At 40.8% G+C, this 22,422-nt stretch overlaps 1 protein-coding gene across 1 annotated transcript; it reads left to right on the top strand.

The window, feature by feature from the left end:
- Nucleotides 1-1,004: 1,004 nt before the first annotated feature.
- On the top strand, nt 1,005-20,692 carry cnpy1 (canopy FGF signaling regulator 1). Its single transcript, XM_041949639.1, has 6 exons — nt 1,005-1,152; nt 4,892-4,994; nt 7,676-7,791; nt 15,706-15,918; nt 19,615-19,711; nt 20,499-20,692. The coding sequence occupies exons 2-6, from the start codon at nt 4,901-4,903 to the stop codon at nt 20,537-20,539; spliced, it is 561 nt and encodes a 186-aa protein (XP_041805573.1). The 5' UTR covers nt 1,005-1,152; nt 4,892-4,900; the 3' UTR covers nt 20,540-20,692.
- Nucleotides 20,693-22,422: the final 1,730 nt, after the last annotated feature.

Genomic DNA, 22,422 nt, shown 5'->3' with positions numbered 1-22,422 from the left:
TGCCTGGATTTGTCTGCCTTGTAGTCATACGAGACTTTGCTTGTCACACCACTGCACATCATGCTGTACTGACGACATTCTCATCTACCTGTGCAATGAAGACCTCGATATTATAGATGACATACAATTAGTAGTAGGGAAACCAGGTCAGATCCCCCTGTGAAGACACCACCTGGCTCCCTGTTTCACAGTCCACACACACACACACACACACACACACACACACACACACATATTCATACACAGGTGGGAAAGAGTTGCAATGAGTTGCTTTATTAACCTTGGCGGTTAGGAGAGGGAAGTATTTATTCAAAGAGATCCATCAGTTTACAGCAATCGCTAATAGCCTGCTTTATTTCACCATATAATATATTAATGAGAAACTGTTGCAGCTTAATTCAGCGGTTGTGGTATGTGTTATAAGATAATATGTGTGTATGGTTGATGGGCAAAGGTAAATAAATGACGCTGTCTGTCCTGCATGGTATATGTATTCAGTGTGTATGTGAGCAGACACTGAATAACAACAGTTAGTTTGTTTTTCTTTCACGGGCCATTGAACGTCCCAATCAATAACACAAGTCTGATTTCACTGTGGAACAAACCGGAACACGCCGCCTGACACCGTAGCTGTTTGATTGGTCCGCCCGCTTTGAGTCTGGGACATGATTGGTTGATCAGGCCGACGTCTGGCTGAACGTGGCTACACCACAGACGTGCACGTGAAGCAGCCGTTTCAATGACCGCGTCAAGTCAGAAGGAATCAGGCGGAGGGAGAAGTGTGTCGACTGTCCCTTCAAGATTAAAGCCGAAACCGTCCTCTGTGGAGAATATGATGAAGTAGTGGCGGATAAACATTTTAGTAAAACAATTTTTATTCATTGTCGATTATTTCCTAAATGTAAACTGTTATCAATCACGATGTAATATTGCCAATTGTTGGTCAAGAAAGATTTTACTTTGAAAGTCACGACAGGAAATGTAAAACTTCCACTTGAGCATGAATGAAAGCTGTCAGTGCTGATGGATCAGTAACTTCTGTTGAGATTCTCACAAAAAGTAGCAAGTTGATGACAGCTCATCAGTGTAGTCCCAACACGGCCGACATTTGAGTCTGAACGAACCCACGTCCGCCTCCTCCTGACTCACCAGGTAAGACAAGCTGCCTGCTAGCCGATCAGCTATGCATAGCCCCGACATGCACAGCACGCACCATGAAACCCTGCTGCAAAATACTGGAATTTAATATAGCCTTGCGCACTGGCCAACGATCACCTCGTTGAGAATATGATGAAATGTATTTTACGATTTGACTTGAGTCACCGTAACATTCGGCATGCACTGAATGCATCAAGCAGTACGGATTAGCATAGAATTGAATCGAATTAATATTCAGTGTACCCGAATTCTTCCTTAAGTACACAACCGGGGGCTTGCATGCAACGTTAAATAACTGTAAAATGTGAAATTTAATGGAAATAATATGCCGTTTATATCCGACACGTTCAGCGATTGTTAAATGTCCCAACAGACAACATGACGCACATCTGGCCACAGGTAAGGCTGTCCCGGGATCAGCGCTGCCGGGATCAGCTGCTGGGGGTCTCTTTGAGTCAAACGAGCGATTTAACGCCCTCTCGCTAACGCTCTCCTGTGCTTAGAGTTGCCTTTGCAATGCACAAAGTAACTTTGGCTGGAACTGAGTCTGAAGGTGCAATGCTTATTCACAATGTACAGTCTGCTGTAGAAATGTTGCCTAAATGATATTTGAAAGTATTTAACAGCATGCAATTCGACAGCTATTTAAAATAACCCAGATAATCATCTTTTAGCACCAGGAAACCTATTGTACACCCAAACAGCTGTTTGATTATTTGGTTGATTGGATTTTCTTTTCAGGACTGTCTGACTACGATAAACTTTATTTACAGTTTTCAAAACAAAGTTACAAGGTGCTGGATATAGTTGAAACATTCAGGATGGTGGCAACTAAAATCACTCAGGATAATCCAAAATAAAAAGGAATAAAATACACAGCAATAAAGATAATAACAACAGTGATGATATTAAAACAGATAACACATGTTGGAAATACCATACAGTGGTGGTAGCATTAATGAAAGGCTTTTTTATTTTATTTTATTTTTTTTTAAAAAAAAGATAAGTTTTGGGAACTGACAAAATAGATGTCTTCTTCTGCTAGCCTGAGATCCCAGAGCAGGGAGCTGCAGAGCTGAGGGGCTCTGACTGAACCAGCCTGGTCACCCTTAGTCTTGAGATGGGACAGTTGAGCTCTGCTGAAGACCAGAGGCTCAGCTGGTTCATAGAGGAGAGGAAGATCAGCAGTGTCACCTGGAGCTAACATCTCCCTGACTCCTCTTCAGAGTTGTGTTGTGTATTGTCGTCTGGTTAATGACTTGTTGTAGTTTGTACAGTACATCCTGTGAACTTAAAAGCAGAGGTGGGGCCTGGAGTTGCAAATTTGAGGATTTGAGACTTGACTTTAACTTGGTTCCCAAAACTTCCTTCCTAAAATATTTGAATTTCTACCTACATTTCATTTTTTTTTTACATTGAGAAGTTACATTTTGTTTTTGAAACATGATTGGTTGATTTGTAGTGCAATGCGTCCAAACCTGGCGGCCTACTCGGATGCAGCAGAGGCCAATGCGCACAGCAGCTATTCAGGAAGGGGCTACTCCAAAACTAAATGTTGGATTCAAGGACAATGTGGTAGTGATAGTGGTGAAAAGAGAACAACTGTATTCAAGGTCTGCAGGCAAAACGTTAGCTAATGCTAAGTTTAAGACTTGGCTTGAATCGGTTCTGCATTTTATTGAGACATATCATTAGCATAAAAGGCAATCAGGGACTGATTTGGGGCGTTCTAAGCAGTTAAACCATGCATGCAGGTTACACCTAACCATTCAGTCATGAGCAGTATTGATAATAAACTCCATTCAGTTGAACTTTGTGTCTACTCTATTAGTCACTTTACTGCCAGTGTTGTTACAGTAATACAAAAAAACGTCTGTGTAACTGATCTGATTGTATGGTGATATGTGTGTGTGATGTGGGGTTAGTAATACTGTTTGTTTTGTAAAAGAGGTAGCTAACAGTAGTAAGTTTGTCACGATGAGTCTCGCTCCTCTGTGTAACTCTGACGATCCCACAGTCCATTGTTATGTCTTTGTGCTGGCGACAGCTATGGCCAGCATTATATTTTTGGGTTGTCTGTATGTAACTATGTGCATCTGTCTATAGACGCATTGTTTCACACAATTTCAAACAAATGTCTCATAGGATAAAATGACAAAGGGGTGATGTTTTATATCAAAAAGTTCAAAAGTCAGCTTCACTTTGTCATCATAATATTCTTCAGAAAAACTTTTCTGACCATTATTCAACTCCATAACTCAGGAACAGAAAAGGAGGTTAAGATCTGAGACTGGTTTTTGACCTGCACATATGTGACCCCCCACCCCCACCCCCCTAAAAAGTCTTCCTAGATTAACATAGTCAAATTAGTGTCTGTCATTAGCCAACTGTGAACAGTTAAATCTCCTGTGAAGGGAAGAAAATATAGACCTCCTCCTCCTGTTGAGGGATGGTTTCTCTGTTTTTCCATAAGTGGCTCCTTCATTCCTCTTTCAATCCATCTTTCCTCCCTGTCCGAAATATGTTTGTTGATGTCCCCGAATGAGTGTCTCTTACTTTTCAGGTGGAGGTAAACTGCTGAGTCTTGGCCTGAAGAGTTGGCCCTTTTGGGCTGAGTGATGCATTGGTTTAATGGCTCTTTGCATTCCTCACTGCACTGACCTGCATACACAAGATTGCTTCTCTTGTGTTTGGGTGTGTGGTCTTCCGGATGGACCAGTTTCCGTCTGAGTGTGTTGCTGGGTTTGAAAAACACAGGGATGCGGTGTTTGTTGAAAAATGTGCAAGGACAATTGGAAAATAGACAGGATACCTGAACCTGTTCCCATGATGGCCATGTTTTAGCTTGCAATAATTAAGCAACTGATACCTACTTACCACTGGTGTTCCACACATGCACACATGTTACACTCCCACACACCCATTCATGTATTCTACCTAGAAAAGAAAAAAAGAACAAGGCGAAGATGTAACTTAAGCTAACATCTTTGCAGGAAACTGGCGTAGTTAAAATTGACCGTATTATTGGAAGAGGACTGCTTTATATAGTGCTTTTCTAGTCTACTTTGACCACTCACACGCTCTGAATGAGGGTGGATGACCCGCTCTGCCTCATGAACAACAGTATTCCAAGCAGAAAAACTGTACATGTTTAATAGAGCATGGTATTGATGTTGAGGACAGTAAACCAGTTCAGCAGTGTTCCTATAGGTGTGTACCGCACACATATACCATCACTGAGTAGTAACAAGAGAAGAGATGGAAGGAAGAAGGAAGCACTCTGGGTGCTTCAACACTTTGAGGGTTACATCGGTACACTGACAACAACCCTGAGACATTTTTCATTGCTGTGTTTTAATCAGCGTCTCATGCAGGGACCCTGTCCCTGTCTGCCTGCTGTTCATCAGCAGTGTCTGTGTGTTTGATTGCTAGTTGTTGGATGGTTTGCTAATCTGTTCTGTTGCTGTTGCTTTCTGGCTCTCTCTCTCCAGAGTCAGTCCACCTGCCTCCAACAATGCCAGATATGTTCATATTAACATGATACAAATCCTTTGAAAATGAATTATTACTGGGCAGTACATGTGCTGGTTGATGATTCAGTTGAATGGACAAATACAGTTTTGCTCATTGAAATCCCTTGGCACTTATAATGTCATATATTAGAGTTTATTTTCCTAACAACGCACTACTGTCTGACCAGACTGCTGGTATCACTGTCTGTCTGTCCTGTCAGGTTGTCAGTATGGCCTCCTGGATTGTTCAAATGACTGTGATGGTGCTATCTGTCTTCAGCAGCAGCAGCCAGGGGAAGAGGGATAAGGTGCTCTACTGTTCTGGTAAGTCACCAGTCGTCTGACTGAATGATTTTAGTCAATGAAATATTGCGGATGCTGCTGTAAAGCACAACACTTGCCACTGCAGACCCATCTGTTGGTTGGTAACAAAAGTATCAATCACATTTCTTTTTTTTTTTTAACTGACACTTTCGTCCAAATCGGCTTACATTAAGTGCATTCAACCAATGTGACTGCAGTCCTCAAAATTGCAAGACACATAAAAGTACATTTGTTTCATCAAATACGCTGAACTGCTTAAAGTGTGTGGGGTGGCTGTGGCTCAGGAGCAGAACAGTCATCCACTAATCAGGTTTGTGGTCCGATTCTTGTTCTACATGTCATTGTGTCCTTGGGCAAGAAACTGAGCCCCAGGTTGCTCCTGGTGCTGTGCCTTTGGTGTGTGTGTGTGAATGGGTGAGTAATAAATTGTGTTGGAAAACACTGAATGGTTGGTAAAACTAGAAAAGCGCTATAAAAAAAGTGTTACGATTAGAGACCGTAAGAGATAGAGAACAAATCTTGAACAGTTGTGATTTGTAGCTCCGTCATAGCCAGGGGGAGTAGCAAGGTGATTGGTTGTAGCAGAGCGTAGTGGATGGGCTGAGGTATATGGTTAGACCATATTATATATGCAAGTTACCTGCTTGCTAATATAAATTTGCGTAGATAGTGGAGATGAAAACCTGTGAAAAGAAAGTGTTGGAAAGTAAAACCTTGGTTTGGAGTTCTTTGCAGATCTGTACAGTTTTGCACTGTTTACCTTTAAAATCTTCATATATATATATTTGTGTGTGTGTGTACATATATATATATATACACAGAGAGAGAGAGAGAGAGAGACACACACACATACAGTATATATATAGTATATCAGGGGTGTAATGACACATTTTGGTATGGGTCTTTCAGTTTGGCACACGTGTACTGGGGAATGATTCCATTCCATTGTTTCAGCATTGTTTTAACTACAGGCTATGCAGAACTATTGTGTGCTTGACTTCATTTAAAAGCAGGTTTGTCAGTTACCGACAATGCTGATGGACATAGGTTGATCGGATGAAAGCTTTATGATGTCATATCACTTGAGAAGCCATCACCTGAATGTGAACATCACTGGTACAAGAAAAACAGAACTGAGTGCTGACACAATTTCCCAGGAGAGAGAGTCAGGACTCAAATGCACGACACAGACAGGATCGAAGTAAGAGGCTTCAGGCCGGTTTAATAACAAAAGATACTATTTACAAAAGGAAGAACAAAAGGCGCACGGCTCAAAAAATACAAATAATGACACTAAGGATTTTAAGGTTCTCAAAAGGGCAAGGCAAAAACAAAAACTCTCTCAAGGATTACACACTGACAATGATTAGACGCTGGACTGACGTGAGACAAGGCACATGACAATCTGGCACAGGACAAAGGGAGACGCCGACTATATATACACATGAGGTAACGAGGAACAGGTGGAGACAATCAGGGCGGGGCAGACAATCAGACAGGCGGGAAAACACACCAGGAAGTCAAGGGTCTGAAACGAGAGGAGAGTTAGGGTTTCATAATAAAACAAGAAGTGCAAGACAAGACATGACGCTGGTGAAACAAACAGCTTAACAGACACAACGAGACATAACAAGTGCAAACCCAGCTTCCCATGGTATTTAAGCTGCCGTTCGCTACAGGGCCAACACAATAACAAATGCCTAGGTGTTTTTATAGCATGATGAGTGACCATACTCAATTGTTGAGAAGGACCTTAGAGCCAGTTGTCCTCCACAGAATGTCAAAAGTCTCACCATGAATAGCACTGTAGAGAGAATAACTGGCTAGTACTGTTCGCTCCTTGGCAGATGTATCATTTTTAATTAGATTTTTAGTCTTTGCCATTCTTACGTGTTTGATTATAGAGTCTCCAATCAGCATGTTGAGATATGTATGAGAAGTGGCATATTAATGTACAATATCAAATCTAAAACACAGGTAAGTGTAGATTAGTATATCCTTGAACCTAACCAATACAACAGCCATTATTAGTGTGTCCCAGACGTATTTTAGCAGTGTATATGTCAGCTGAACAATAAACTGAGGTGTAACATACCAAAAAAACTGTGTCCCATCAGTGTCTAGTAGAGAGCACTGATAAATTCATTTATACATTGTAAAATGTCCTGCTCTCTACAAATCTTGGTGACAGTCCTTTAATAACCATATTTGAGAGAGAGGTTTACATTGTGTGCTTATGTTGTAAAAGAAATATTGGCCTATGCATTATTATTGCTCAAATCTTGATATTGGTCTTGCCCTTCAGAATAAATAAGCCGTCAGGCTCTGATATTCACTAAAGTCACAGTAAGCATGGTAAAGCTTTACAATCTTTTAGAACCTTATTCTGACAGTTTGATTAATTTCATCTAGTATTTTGTACCTGGGAGACTCAGTCTCATCTGATAAAGCATTAGACATGTTCATCATCAGTTCATCAGGCTTCTGTCACCAAAACAAAGTGTTAATCAGTATAGTTTATCTACAGTAGCTTGCTCACTGCTGGACAAGAAGTGCTCTTTAGTTGCCAAGAATGACCTTTTGAATTACTTTTCATTTAATATACTGATGTTCACCGAATTCCTGCCCGTGAACTGCAGCTTGTCTTGTTGCCATGTCTGAGGTTTACCTGTGTTTCCCAGCATGCAAGGCGATTGTGGATGAACTGAACTACTCAATCAGTCAGGTGGACCCAAAGAAAACCATCAACGTCGGCAGCTTTAGACTCAACCCAGATGGAACCATGACAGACAAAAAGGTAAAGATCCTCTCACCTTACCACTCGTCTGTCTGCCACAGCTCTGAGTTACAGTATACTGTAGTGTGCTGAACAGCAGAGAAATGATAATTACCCTTAGTCACCACTGTAATTATGGATCTAAAATCTGTTATCAATGTCATCCATCAAATCGATTATGATTGGCTGGAGAATGTGCTGAGGCATCATCTGTATCAAGTTCAAATTAATACTCATACCTTGACGATCAGGTTTCAGTTCTTACTAGGCTACAGCCTCTTCATGTTACCATCCTCAAGTCATGTTTATTCAACCGTTGTGACGTAACACCAGGTTTGCACTGAGGAAGGTATGAGTGGGACACTCCACCCTGACCTGTGTGCCTCATGCATTATTTTTCTCTTATCACATGGCTCATGACTTGTGGATTTATAACCAACTACATATCAACACACTGTTTAAAGGGGCACCTTCCATTTACATATCAGAGCTGATTTACTTTCCTCAATGAATACTATTCAGCCTGTGACAATAGTTATATGATGGAGGACATTCAGATCAGGCTTATGTATTAGGCTTGGAGACAAATGAAAACAGGAAACCCGTCTAATAAACTGAGGGCTGCTAACTCTCACACACTGACTGTGAGCCTGAGTGGAAAACAAATCTAGAACTGATAAAATTGCAGCATGAAAGGAGGACATTGACAGCACACAGATAGACAAGACATGGCAGCGCAGCAGCAGCCCCGCAAAAAACAGTGACCTGAGTTCAAGGTAAGCAGGGGCATGTTTAGGGCCGGGCTAGTGGCCTTTTTTTCTATAGCTCATACAACCACGGAATCTTTTGTGGTTAACGTAGCTTTCACAGCTGACCTCACACCTCACAGAGACTTGTTTGCTTGTTTGTGTGTGAGGTAAATTGATGGTGTATTGCTGTTCTGCTTGTTAGATGTAGTCTACCATGCACTTAAAATATCAAGTGAGGGCTATTCAGAGCCTAGACTCTTTTAAATCAGGCCTGAAAACTTTTTTATTCAGAAAGGCCTATGAATGTTGATTATGAACTGATTTTAACCTGTCTATTGTTTTTATTGAGCATTGCTTTAACTTTTTTCTTTTTTTTGTCTAACTTTTTAACTTTGTAGCACTTTGAGATCCTGTCGACGAAAAGTGCACTAGAAATTAAATGTATTATTATTATTATTATTATATCATGCTCCGGGTGCCATATTGGTACAGGGAAGCCGCGGCTCGTAACGCACTTGCGTTGAAATGATCCGCGAGTATTTAAGTGGCAGCCATGATAAGAGCCGTTCAAATTCTCCACATTCTAAGGAAAAGCACTTCCAGAAAGGCGAAATTACATTGTACCATAAGATGTGAATGAGGAATGTACAGATCAGTTTGCATAGAATATTCTATCCATAACAAGATATATTTTTATATTTGTGAATTGTACATGCCGTACATAGGACTACACAGCGACCTCTGCTGGTAGTAGAGCAGCAGTATTCAGCTATCATCAAGTACAAGAAATCTGCAACATGGTCACAGCCAACAATTCCATCAGGCTAAGAGAGATCCAAAGTGCAATCATATACACAGCAATATATTCACAAATATCTATCCTGTCATCCTTTCCACTACAGACAGAATCTTCAAAAGAAATCAAACAAAGTTGAAACAGCTGTATGTGGTACCACTGGTATCATTGTTGTGCACATGGCACATTGTACAAGGAGTTTAACCGTTCAATGATGCCTGTATATACTCTTATCACGTAGAGAATAAAGAACCCGGTAGGACAAGAAACAACCACCATTCTTGTTTCTGCAGATCAGGCAGGGTTCATTTCAATTTGTTTGTTTTTTTACTGAACTACCACAGATTTTTTTCATTGTTGCCTGTTTTGTCTTGGTTTTTGCTAGGGCTGTGATTTTGTAGCAAATCTTGACTTATGTATGACTTTACATGAAAGATCAAAGGCGAATTTTCTGTTTGCATGTAGCACATTGCTGCACAAATACATTTACTGTACACATTCAAATGTGCATATCCTTTTGCTGTGTATTACAGTGTTATATGGTATTGACTTTTCTCAGTAAATCTTTATTTACTGTTGAAATCTAGACAGCTCAGTGTGATAATAGCACTGAAAATCATTCAGCTAGACAAAACTGCCATTTTTGTATAGTACAATGAGCAGTCAATGTCAACAAAAAGGTTGAACTAAACTTTGCATATAAGAAACTGTTCCAGGGTTGACTGCCATGGTGAAAGAACATCTAAACATTTTAAGCAGTATGGCTCACACAATGATGTAACATTTTTTTCAATTCAGTATGTAATTTACTTAGACAATAACTGGGTGAAATGATTCGGGTAAGTTACCACCTTTTGGAGACATGCAGTTCACTTGTAATGTCCCATAAAGCAGTTGTGACAATTACACTTCAGAGAATATTAATACTGTTTGAAAAAATGAATCAATGTGAATGAGAAACATCGTAATACTTGATTGTGTGAAGTGACCCATCACCAACATGTCACTGCCCCCTACTGGCATTGCTTGATCCCCAAAAAATGTAGTTGAGTCTTTGAAAAAAAAATAATAATAATAATAACAGTGGGTAGTAATGTGCATGAATAAAAAAGTATTTTTTTTTAGGAACAAATACTTTTGATGTTCCTTATTTTAAAATTAAAGAGTATGCTTTTGAGCTGGTCTTCTCCTTTTTACCTCCCACTGCAATGTTAACATTATTTTCATTAAATTTTAACCACAAGTGCTGTTTTTTCATTATTTGGATTGGCCTGCTTACCCTAAGAAATATATTAAAATGCAAAGTAACTTGTTATCTCAGTAATTTATTAACCAGGTACATTCTTGCATTTACTTGAGTATTTTTTTCAAAAGATAATTCTCACTTTTCACTTGTTATTTTGTTGTGGGAGTAATTGTACTCAAGAAATACATTTTTAAAAGAATGGTCAAAATTGAAGCTGTAAGGATTTTGGGGTTAAGCTCTAAAATTACTTGATCCCACACTGCAAATCAGTAGACGTTACCTTCTGTGTAACTGACATCATTGGGGTTATTTTCTCAGACTTGTCACAGCTGTTCCAGAGCCACATAAAACATTAGATAACTGTCTGTGGAGTTTTACTCATCAGAATGAGTAAACTGATGATCCGGGCTGTTCTGACATGATGCTTACATTTATACTGACCTGTGGTGTTTAGTCTTTTCCTGAGAGACCTAATGTGGTATCTCTCCTATAAAAGATATGTGTGTTTGTTCCAGTGGAAACTGGAATGACTAATGTCACCATTCTGGGACCAAATGTAAAAGAACAAATATTAGTTTATGTCAGCCCTTCATAAAACTTATTCTTAGTATAGAGTATAAGAATTAGTATAAGAATTGATCGTGTTGTGCGTCATGGCAAGTCAGATCTTACTTCAACAATGTGATGGACAGACACAGTGACAGTTTCATCTAACAGTGGAGGACATTTCTTTGACTGCAGATCCCAGATCAGTTCTTCTGGGTGGAACAGTTTTGGGTTATTATCATGCTATAGCCACCAGTCTGCATGGTTCCTCCAGAGATGAGCTCCTCCTCTGCCCTTAGTTGACACTAACCTCCACCTGTTGCATTGTTTGGTCAATCAAATGTTACTGAGTCACAGAAGAAGCCAAACCTTGATCCCATGCCCTCCCGGCTCCCTCCTTTTCAGCAGCTTTTGACCCAATGTGAATCGGAGAGGGAGGGATGTCACAGCTTAGATGCCATCACCGAGGAGGATTTGCAGGTTTTAAGTCTCTGCTCTTTGGCCTCCTCACAGTAGGACTTCCTGGGGGCATGGGGCTGCTCTGCTGCACAAAAGTTAAAACTGCCTGCTGTAACAATGACACATTTAAGGCCTCCAAAGACATTGAACTTAGTTGGAGCAATGAGCTGGTCTCATAGTGACCGATGGGAAGTCATGCATTGAGAATGAGAGGATGCACAATGCCATGCTGACACAGTGACACATAATATCATGGCCCAGAAATGTGACTGAGTGTGGTGACATGCACTTTACTGAGTTTTGCAATGCATTTAGTCTTTGGTAGACGAGAGGATTGATATCAGAGCTGGAAGAGGATGTAGTTAGCCTAGCTTAGCATTTAGCATCCAGCTTTTTTTTGGCATTTTTGACTTTATTGGAAAGTTGATAGTAGGGAGAGTCAGAAACTAGGGAGAAGATATGCAAAGGCCCCTGCATCAAATGTCTTAAATTTTCAGCTACCAGCACACTCCATATCTTGTTTAACAAATCAGTAGACTAACAGAAATGTAAAAAGACAGTTTGTGTTTTTCAGGTGATCTATGCCCTGAAAGACTGCAAGGGATCATGTACTGCTTACTGGGGGGACACTGTGTGCAAACCCTGCAAAGACCTGCAAAAATCCACCTCCAACACTTTAAAACTCACTGGCCAGCATGTATCAGTCATTCTGTGGGCCACTTGAGCAGCCCAGTGTACAAAAACAAGAGTGAGAGAGATGTGTCATGCCCCCCACCCCCAAGAAAACGGGAGCACCCTGGGCCATTTTTGTAGTTCCAGTCCATCCCCACTGTACACAAACAGAAATGTCTGGTTTTAGAGGGAGTTACATACATGTACATACTGTAGTGGAATAAGTACTGCTTTGGTGTGAGTTGCCAGATATGGATGGTGAGTACAGGTTTTAGTGGGTGTATTTTTGTACTTGGGAGGGTGTAAAGAGGATCACATTGATCCAGCAGACAAGGGCATGATCCCTCACTGACTTCCCACTAGGAAATAGTTGCATTAATTTCCCCTAAAGCAACATTTTTTTCCCTTTTGACAGAGCCAGGCTAGCGACTTCATGCTAAAATAAGTTTACCACATCCTTATGCTCGATTGAAAAAAAGCTTTATTTCCCAAACTTTTGCCCTGTTTTCTGTCAATCACTGTGCCAGGCCTTGTTCTCCATCCTCTTAATGCAAACATTAACCAGCTCTTGGCTGTGATTTAATGCTGCTCTAAGGATGCATATCATTTACATGTCAGAACTGCTAGCTAATTACAAATTAAACAAAGTGCTTCAATATTTCCTAGTGAAACTAGATTATTATTATCAAGCCTTCATTGTGGACATTCTTATTCACTTATACATATGCTTGTTATGCTTGTTTAAAATACACAATGGTCAAAATTACATTTCAGCTTCTCCTTCCACTCGCTACTTTGATGACAATATTATTATTATTATTGTTATTATTATTAATTTATGGGTCTTCACCGGCCCAAATCACCAGGACAATAAAACTGAAAGGCCGCTGTCCACAGCGGTGCAATAATGGCTCTCTGTCCAATGGGAATTGAATGGAGGATAGCATCCCTGAGAAGCCTATTCTCTGGCCCAACCAACCCCCCACCCCCCCACCCACCCCATTCTTCAAACAACACTGTGACTGACAGCTCCCTTTCACAAGGCTCCGGCTGGCAAGGAAAGGGTTTAATTCCAGACCATTTTGTAGCATGGCATGATAATGACTCAAACCCAAGCCCATGGGCTGAGATGGACCGACGTGGTTTTATTGTCTGGCAGGGGCAGAGGAGTTACTCTTTTTTAATGGGTTTTGGATGAGATTGAGCATTTAGTTTGAGTTTAAATTTCAAACATCTGATCAAATTTATAGATATGATGAGAAAAGAAACCTTTGAACAGTTATATGATTTCCCACAGTTCTTATAGTATTTGTTTGATTTTAGGCAAAAAATAATATCACTCAAGATTTAACTCTGTATTAAGCACAAGGACCTTATACACCACTAAATTTACCGGACAGCTATAGTATTAGCTGTCTTATTGTAAAAGTGATGCACTATTAAAGATACAAATAATAAAATATTAATAAGATTAAAAACAACAACACAATAATATGAATAAATGTACATTGATAATGGCCTCCTCCATCACAAATGATAATAAGTTGTAGTTCAAAGCTTCAGTAAAAGCTTGTAAACAGGCCTTTCACAAAGATGATTTTGTCAAACTCTATGAATGCAGTTTTATTGATCAGAGAAGACTGCTCGATCTACTGGTGATTACTCACCAACAGTTTTGATCGTGGCTTTATTGTATTGTGTGCTCTTTGTGCAAAAAAATGATTTGTTGGTTAGGAAAAGGAAACTGAACATCTTTGAGTTTTTGTTGCTGTTGGCTGGACAATACGAGGAGTTTAAATATGTCAACCTGTTCTCAAGGAAGCAAGCAAGTTGTGACGGGCGTTTCTGAGTTTTTGGACCAAACGAATGATTAAGTGATTCAGACAGTAATCTTCATAGTAGATAATGGAAGTAGCCACATTAATGTCTGTCCCATAAATATGCAAGACTAGACTAGATATAATCACTAATTCCACTCATTCAGTGGATGACATATCGCCACTGATGTCAAAGTCATCACAAGCAGATTTTGATTGATAGGTGAACCTCATCATCATTGGCCTGCGGGACCTACATCCCTCGGTGCTCGGCCTCCAACCTTTGGCCCCGTGCTGTAACATATTCTGTTGGCCAGCCGGCTTCCTTCCTCCTCAGCACAACAGTGTTGTCAAGCTCAAGGGATCGTCTGAATGAATCACAAGTCAAAGAGGTGGGGTCAGCCTTAAAGACAGAGGGATCAGTGATTGGTTTGATTTGTTTTTACTGTGAAGACCCTTTTTGTTGACCAGAGGAAGAAACAGAAAAACAGTGAGTGCAAAGGAAGGATTTGGTGCAAAACAGATGGCAAAGAGGCCCTTTGTCACTTTGTGACATCTCGAAGTGTGTGTGTGTGTGTGTGTGTGTGTGTGTGTGTGTGTGTGTGTGTGTGTGTGTGTGTGTGTGTGTGTGTGTGTGTTTGCGCGCGGTGTAAGCAGTAGGCTTGGCCCGGAAGGGAACATGGCCAATTCTGAAAAGAGACAAAAGGGTCAGTGAATAATATCTACATTGTTACAAAATCATGCTGCAAGATGCCCTCCGACCCGCCCCTCTTCCTCCCTGTTCTGTACCCCCCCCTATCCCCACCCTGCCACCTTTTAACCAAAGAAGACAAGGAAGATTTCCTCCTTTGATCATTGGAGGATGGAGGGGGGGTGAGTGGGCCAAAAAGAAGCAGCAGCAGCAGTGTGGGGGCTGAGAAGATGAACTGTTTACCCTGCACTTGGCTGCTGTTGAGGCCTCTTGCTTCTTCCATCTCCTCCACCAGCCCCACCCTTCTCAGGAAACCAACCTCCCCTTTCACCCTTTTCACCACCCTCTCCTCGCCCCCTCACCTCCTGGGCGTCACCCCTGTCACCCGATCTCCTTCCATGGATGGTGGGAACAGGGGCACTGCACCTGTCTTGACCTGTCTAGACACCACCGCCTCACTTTTTTGTTCTCAAAGAGGGGAGAGGAAGAGGATGGTGGAGGTTGGATAGAGAGGTGAGGAGGGTATGAACGCAGGTTAAAAGTCAGAGTTAGAGGGTAAGGTTTGTTAGTGAGGCTGGAGAAAACACAGCGGAAACAAGAGGTCACCCTGCTGACCCACATTCTGAGGAGGATTGTCAACATCAGAATGGTTTAGAAAGAGTTTTTTCTTTTTTTCAACACAGGCTAACCGTTTGTGTTGCCAGGCAGTGACACAGGTACCATGACATATTTAGAAGTACATTTTGAATATTTTTAGGTCTTTTTTTTTTTTTTTGCTCGGTCTGTGTGTGTTTAGAGGCATGCTTTTGAGTTAGTATACGCAACATTGGGGAAACAAGAAAATGTCACATGACCAAAGATCTAGGCCAGACTGGAGCCCAGGACACTGGTGCACTCATGCCACCAAACAGCTCAACTTCTGGCCTTCATGTTTCCTCCTGTCTCGGTTGTCTGGCCAGGTACCGCTTGCTCGCTCGGAGGCTCATCTCAGCGAGCTCCTGGATGAGGTGTGCAACAGCATGAGCGACTACGCCCTCCACGTGGATCCCGACACCCAGGTCAAACAGTACATGAGGTTTGCTCCCAGGACCAGTGGGGCCACCGGAGACTTCCCTGACTTCAAAAACTTCCAGTTCGATGGACCCGAGGCATCCAATGCCCTGAAATTCGCAGTGAGTGCAAAAATGCATAATTCAGCTATATTCCAATTTAATCCATCCCTAAGTTTGTGTGTTAAATCCTTCCTAAGTTCTTAATAACTACTTAATAACTCTCCAACTAGTACTTTACTACATTGGACTACACCTTTAACTATTGAAGGAATGTCTTTGCCGGTAAAGACCCTGCATAAATAACCCTGAATGGGTTGCTAGGATACATTTGTAGCACTGTCCAATCAAAAGCATTGTACAGAGATACACATATATAACCCTGCCTCCAATGACAGAACAGCACAAAGACAATATATATTTAATGTCTTGTCTAATCAGCTTCATTGATTTTTGTAAATTTCTGCTTATTCTGAATTAGATGCAGCAACATGTTTCAAACAAGTAGTGACAGGAGCAACAAAAGACAAAAACACCTGTTTGAAACATTCCACAGGTGAACAGCTTGATAGTTTCCAGGAGCATCCTGGAAACACTCACAGCGAGGATGGAGCGAGGTTCACCACTATATGAACTCATGACTGGATCAGGGATGTTACTACATGGACTCAGGAACACTTCGTAAAACCTTTGTTGATGAACACAGTTAGTTTCAAAATGATTTCATTCTATTTATTTTATTTACATTCTAGACAACGTGGCAACTTTTTTGGAATTGGGGTTATACATGTGTATGTTTTTCTCTTCAGTACAAGCTCAGCTTTTAATTTGTCAGTTGCTGAATGTGTTAAATTCCATGTATGCAGCTGTGTGTAAAAGTGGCAAATAACCCAAAAAGGGAAATCCTTTTTCACATTTTTACTCAAGAAATATTCAAACAACACATACTTGTATCTATATCTATATAGAAAATTTAACAAATACTTAAATCTTATTTTTTGCCTTTCAACTTTCTGGGAGCCTTTACTGCCTGTAGCTTTAGTGCCCACTTTTCCAGCATTGCGTCTTGGCGTTTTCTTGATATTCACTGTTGGCTGTCGCTGTCAAACTGCACACGCAGTGGCACACCCGATCCTGACCTGTCCATGGTGTACTCCACACACACAGCATGCCTATGGCAACCCATCCCAAAATTTCCATCAAGTTTCAGGTCAGGTGTGTTACCATGTAAGAGCTTTTACTCCTCTTTTACTTCAATGCGTCGTATTTTAGCTGGTACAGCTGCTAGCTTGCCACATTATGCCGTGGTGCGTCATGTGACTGAAGTAGTGGCAGTATTTTTCTGTGAATGGGATAAAAGATTTGGATTTTGTTTCCATTAGCAGTATATCATGCAGAGGGCCTTTACTGTGTTTACATATTGCGATAACTGATCCAAAGATGGTCACATTGAATCCAACTGCTTTGGTCTGATATTTGTATCATAACGTCAGCATAACGTCCATTCTAGTAGAATACATTCACTGTCTATATGGCCAGGTCTCACCTGCAAAAGAAGTTTCCATCTTCCAACTTTATCTCTTTAAATAAAAGAGTTATATAAATAGAATAGATAAATAAAAATCATGTTTGGAGTCATTTGGATGACCTGTAAATGATTGAGAATTCTTACATTTTGAGTTGAGTGTTGGCACACCTTTTCCAGTCTTTACAGAACTGGTTCAGGCCCAGAAAACTCACTGTCTAATTGTAAACGTTGCAGATCATTCACTTGATGCTACTCGGCATCACTCGGTCGAATTTTTGCATTCCAATAGCAACGATGGCTGCGCCCGGTCATAGCATGCATCCCCCGGAGAACAAGCTGCAGCTAAAAATCCTTGCCCACAATCATTGAAAGCGGGGCTCATCAAAGATCCAGCCCACACCTTGTTTTATAACAGGCCACAGCACATTATGAAGTGCAACACTTTCTATTTTGAAATACATTTTCTATTGATCAGTGAATTGTTAGTGACATATACAGTGTAGCTCAAGAGTCCTGTTCCCGCTTGAATGTGGTTTTAATGTGGTATAATTCCCTGTTGTTGACATCATTGTCATGGCGACCTTAACTGCTGGAGAAAGTGTGTGTTGTTGCTGCTGAGTTCACACATAGACGTTCCTCCAGATAATTTGCCATCAGCTCCTCTCCTGTTCCCTCGTACACATTTCAACAACTGGTGTAAATGTAGCTGTTGGAACACGTCTGAGGCAGAGATGAATGTGGACTCCCTGTCTGAGCCTGGTCTGCCTCAGTTTCATGCTGGCCCAATCACAACAGATGTGACATTAATTATTTAAATAAATGTTATTTTGTTATGGCCGATAGTCCCGACCTCTGGCCTTGAATAAAAACCAGCTGAGGGCCTTTGAGTGATACGTTTGAGGACCCCTGTGTGGGATCATTTTAGACAGAGACCCAACAGTGCAACTGCTATGCACAAACGCTAAAGCATTGCAGAGCGTTTTGACTAAGAAGACTTTAGAGACAGAGACAGCACTGTCTGTTTAATTATGTGCCCACCCAAGCCTGATGAGGATTATCAACATGCAGAATGTGTTTATGTTAGTAGTATGCACTTAAAATTGATTTTTAAAAATGTTTCTTCATCGCCCTTCTGTTACCAGAAATGTCTACACCACTACTGTTATGGTAACACAATGTTACACCACGCATCATCCAACATTTATATTTTCTTTCTTACTTTAATGACCATTTAGTGAGAGAATGGCTTAAACTGACATTACAGAGTGTTGTTAGTTAGTTAGTTAGTTGTTCATGTTGATAGTTTCAGTAAATCAGTGATGCAAAAATACATTTGTCAGTAATGATCTTAACTGCATATTACTCCAGTGATGAAATAAATCCATGTTTTCCACACACAAATCAAGTTTTACGTCATGTCCTAAAGTAATAACCCTGACTCTAAAGTTCAGCCGAAGGGTTGCGATGACATATAATAAAATTAGTCATTAGATTATTCAGTAATTGTTAGGTGCAGTTCTAGACCACGTTATACGTAGAGCCATGCAGAGAGAAGGTTAGAGTACACCCGCTCCCTCAACAGCGCTCGTTATACCTAACAAGGCGTCAGCTAATTTCATTTTTAATGTTAACATTTTGAGAACCTACTCAGTCAGTGTCGAGTGTGAAGCACTTTGGATGAGCGGCTCTGAAGAAAGGCCAAGCAGTCGGGCCATTCTGAACAGGCACTGCTCTAGTCATTTTAATCACGGTTACTGGACTGCTGGCTTGCCATACTGTACACCTTATAAATATGGTTAGAGCACCGTTTCAAAGCCCAGTCAAATCTAAACAATCATGAATGCTTTAAGCTCGCTGTGCTTTGTTTATTCAGCTCGAACCTGATGCTGCTGCTCAGTTTATGTAACACTGGAGATAAAATTCACATCACAGGTCACACCTCTTTCTTTAAAAAAATCACAGCTCTCTTTCAAAGTACCTGCTGAAATCAATGACACATGAATCCGAGAGTCAGAATACTATCGAGCTGAGCAGTTGAGGCTCAGCGGTGTGACCATCGGGTTGTCAAAATGGCTGAACAGTTTGGCAAACAGAGGGGAAACATGGTCACCGCCCTGCAAACGGCATGCCCACCATTGTGCGAAAAGACTGTGTGTGTGTGTGTGTGTGTGTGTGTGTGTGTGTGTGTGTGTGTGTGTGTGTGTGTGTGTGTTGTGTATGCATGGCCGACCCGCACCAGCTCTGTGTCCCCCAGGCCAAGTCTTTCTTCTGCGCTTGTGTTTTTCTCTCAGTGTGAAACTGTAGTGGAGGAGCTGGAGGATGATATCATCTCCGTGTTCAGCCAGGACTTGCAGCATGTGCACAAGGAGTTATGCAACCGAATCTCAGGTACCACAGCTTCTTCTTCTTCTTCTTCTCTACGATGCAGCAGCTTCTTTTACATTCATCCTCCCCCGCCTTTCGTACAGGATATCATATCATTTCTCACATCAAGTGGAATCAATTAGAACGAAGACTTGACATTTTGGAATAAAGATGGAGAAATCCGTGGAGAATTTAGCTGAATAAATTAATCCAAAGATTGTGCTCGGTCATAACAATAACGTTGGTAAATTACATTTCATGCTTTGCTGTAGAGGAATCATTTAAAATCTGTTTTTTTCTTTAGTCGTTTATGCAGTTCAGTATGTTCATCTAAATGAATGCATTCCCTGTACCGCGACATACAAAGATGACTTGACTTTGTGCTTGTTAATCATCTTATATTGGTGATTTCTCCCTGTGGGGTTTGGCTTCTGCAGCCTTATGTAACAGCAGAGATGAGAGAGGCCATTTTGTTAGAATCTGTGAATCAGCTCAAAGCCACTGCTTGTTATCAAAGTTTATTTCAGACAAAGCATCAGTATGCTGAGACCTCTCTATAGCACACACACTGCTCCAGGGTGAGACCATAGACTGCGTTAATGTTTCACACAAACTCACAACCAGAGTGAAAAACTGTCCCCTCTTCAAAAATGACCACGATCAACTCCTTAAATAGCAAATAAAATCTTTATTTTTTGTGTCATAAATCAACAAAAACAACAATGCAACATAGTGCTACAATTGCATTTTCCAATTTATTAATGCAAAATAACATTTGCTGATATTTTTTTCTTTCTGTTTTTGATTTCAGACTACTGTAAAGACAGCAGTCACACAAACGAGGAGTTATAGTGTTGTTTTATATTTTCCATGGATGAAGTGGGACCAGCGCTGGGGCAGAGATTACAAAAAGGGCCTTTAATAAAATCAGTTTTTGACAATCTTGAAATAAATAAAAGAAGAAGTCTTGAGAAACCATTTTGTGCACATTAGTTTTTGTGGGCTTTCTGGGCTTGAAATCGATGCTCCTGCACGCCGCTGACAAACGTCACACCTGAGTATTGTGTTGTCAGCTGCTGGTTCTTCGTTTTCTGCACAGTGACAGCTTCTTTCTGGTCACCACAACCAGACCTCCAAACTGAACACGTTCATGAAGCAATGGCTTTTTTTGCACTACCTTCAGTCAGTGTGAATTTCTAGCTTTGAGCTACAGGAGAAACACAAATGTAAGATAGCATTCTACACAGTGCTGCAATAATTATTCAACTAATCATTTTATTCTGGGTCCAGCTTCACCAAATGTTCTGCTTTTCTCCGATTTCTATAAGAGAATAAAACATTTCAAGATTGTTTTTCTTGGACTTTTGGTTTCGCTATTTTCAGCTAACAATGCACCACCTAATTGGAATAAAAAAGTAGAAAAACTGAGAATAGACCTAAACATTAATTGTTTTCCTTATTCTACAACATAATTCTGAAAGCTTGTTTAGTCCACAATGTGTGTTTTTTCACTTCAGTAAATATAGTGATAGAAACCTCGGCCATGCAAGCTCAGAACATCGTTTGTCGATCTAAATTTGTCATTTCTTTGTTACTCTAAATGGTTGCAGCAAGTACAGGGACAAAACGTGTTGTGCTGTGCTTTAAACTGTGTAGGACGAGCTGCAGTTGTAGGTGAATGCATAGGTCTCAAATAGACAAGCGGTTTATCATACCAACTAGCAGGTGAACAGACTCGCGCAAACATTGATGAATCCATCGCCTGATTGGACCAGACACAGCAGCAGACACTTGCTTTGAAATAAAGGATGGACATCCACAGGAGAAGCATGTTAGCATCATACCAAAGCGCCTCTCAGAATATTCAAATTCCACTGTAAAGTTTCTGTACTCTGCTGACTTGGATTGATTGGTGTTGCAGGAATTAAAAGATAAGGTCAAGGCTGATGGAAACTTGTTTTGGATTGAAGGTGTATCCACTGAGGTCACTTTTTTCATGAGGTGCAACCTCAGTCACCACTAGCAACAATCGCAGCCACACTACACCTCTGTGGCTGCTATAAATGGGTAAACCTGTGAAATTGAGATGAAAACAAATTATTATCTTGAGAAAATAAAGTTAAGTCTAATTTGGGCATAAATATTTCTTCCTTTCCTGTAAATGTAGTTTACTGTGACAGAGGTGAAGGCCTCTGCACAAAGCCATCAGGCTTACAGGAGACTAGACTTGTGGTCTGATCATAAAGCTGTATTTGTATCCACAATGAAAGGACTTTGTGACACAGACAACAGTTGAAAAGTTATTAGATGGAGTAGTACAAGAATGTAAGCTAAGATTTGACACCACATGGCAGCTGATTCTCAGTCTTGTCTCTAGCCCTCAGCAGTCAGCATAAACTTGTGCCTGAATTCTTTATAAATGAGTTTCAGCAGTCGGTTACACAACACCTCTTTAACATTTCAGCTCTGTCCTCCATGTTTGTTTGTCTATGTGAATAACAGTGGGCATGACCAAAGCAACATGGTGTCGCATGTATCGAGGTATCGAGGTATCACCCTCGTTTCTTGGAGTGAAGGAAAGACTCCCTTTATGAACCATCCAAGTTTTGTGTCCTGTCTGTGGTTAACTTTGGGCAGCAAACTTTGGTTATGGTTAGGAAAATAATGTGATTTCAATTATATGTTAACACGCCATATTTCATTCAATTGTCAAGAAATTTGACCTATAGGATTCA

The sequence above is a fragment of the Chelmon rostratus genome, chromosome 12 (genome assembly GCF_017976325.1).
Source record: "Chelmon rostratus isolate fCheRos1 chromosome 12, fCheRos1.pri, whole genome shotgun sequence".
NCBI lineage: Eukaryota > Metazoa > Chordata > Actinopteri > Chaetodontiformes > Chaetodontidae > Chelmon > Chelmon rostratus.
The sequence above is the reverse complement of the archived record's forward strand: the minus strand, read 5'-3'. Positions and strand labels throughout refer to the sequence as shown.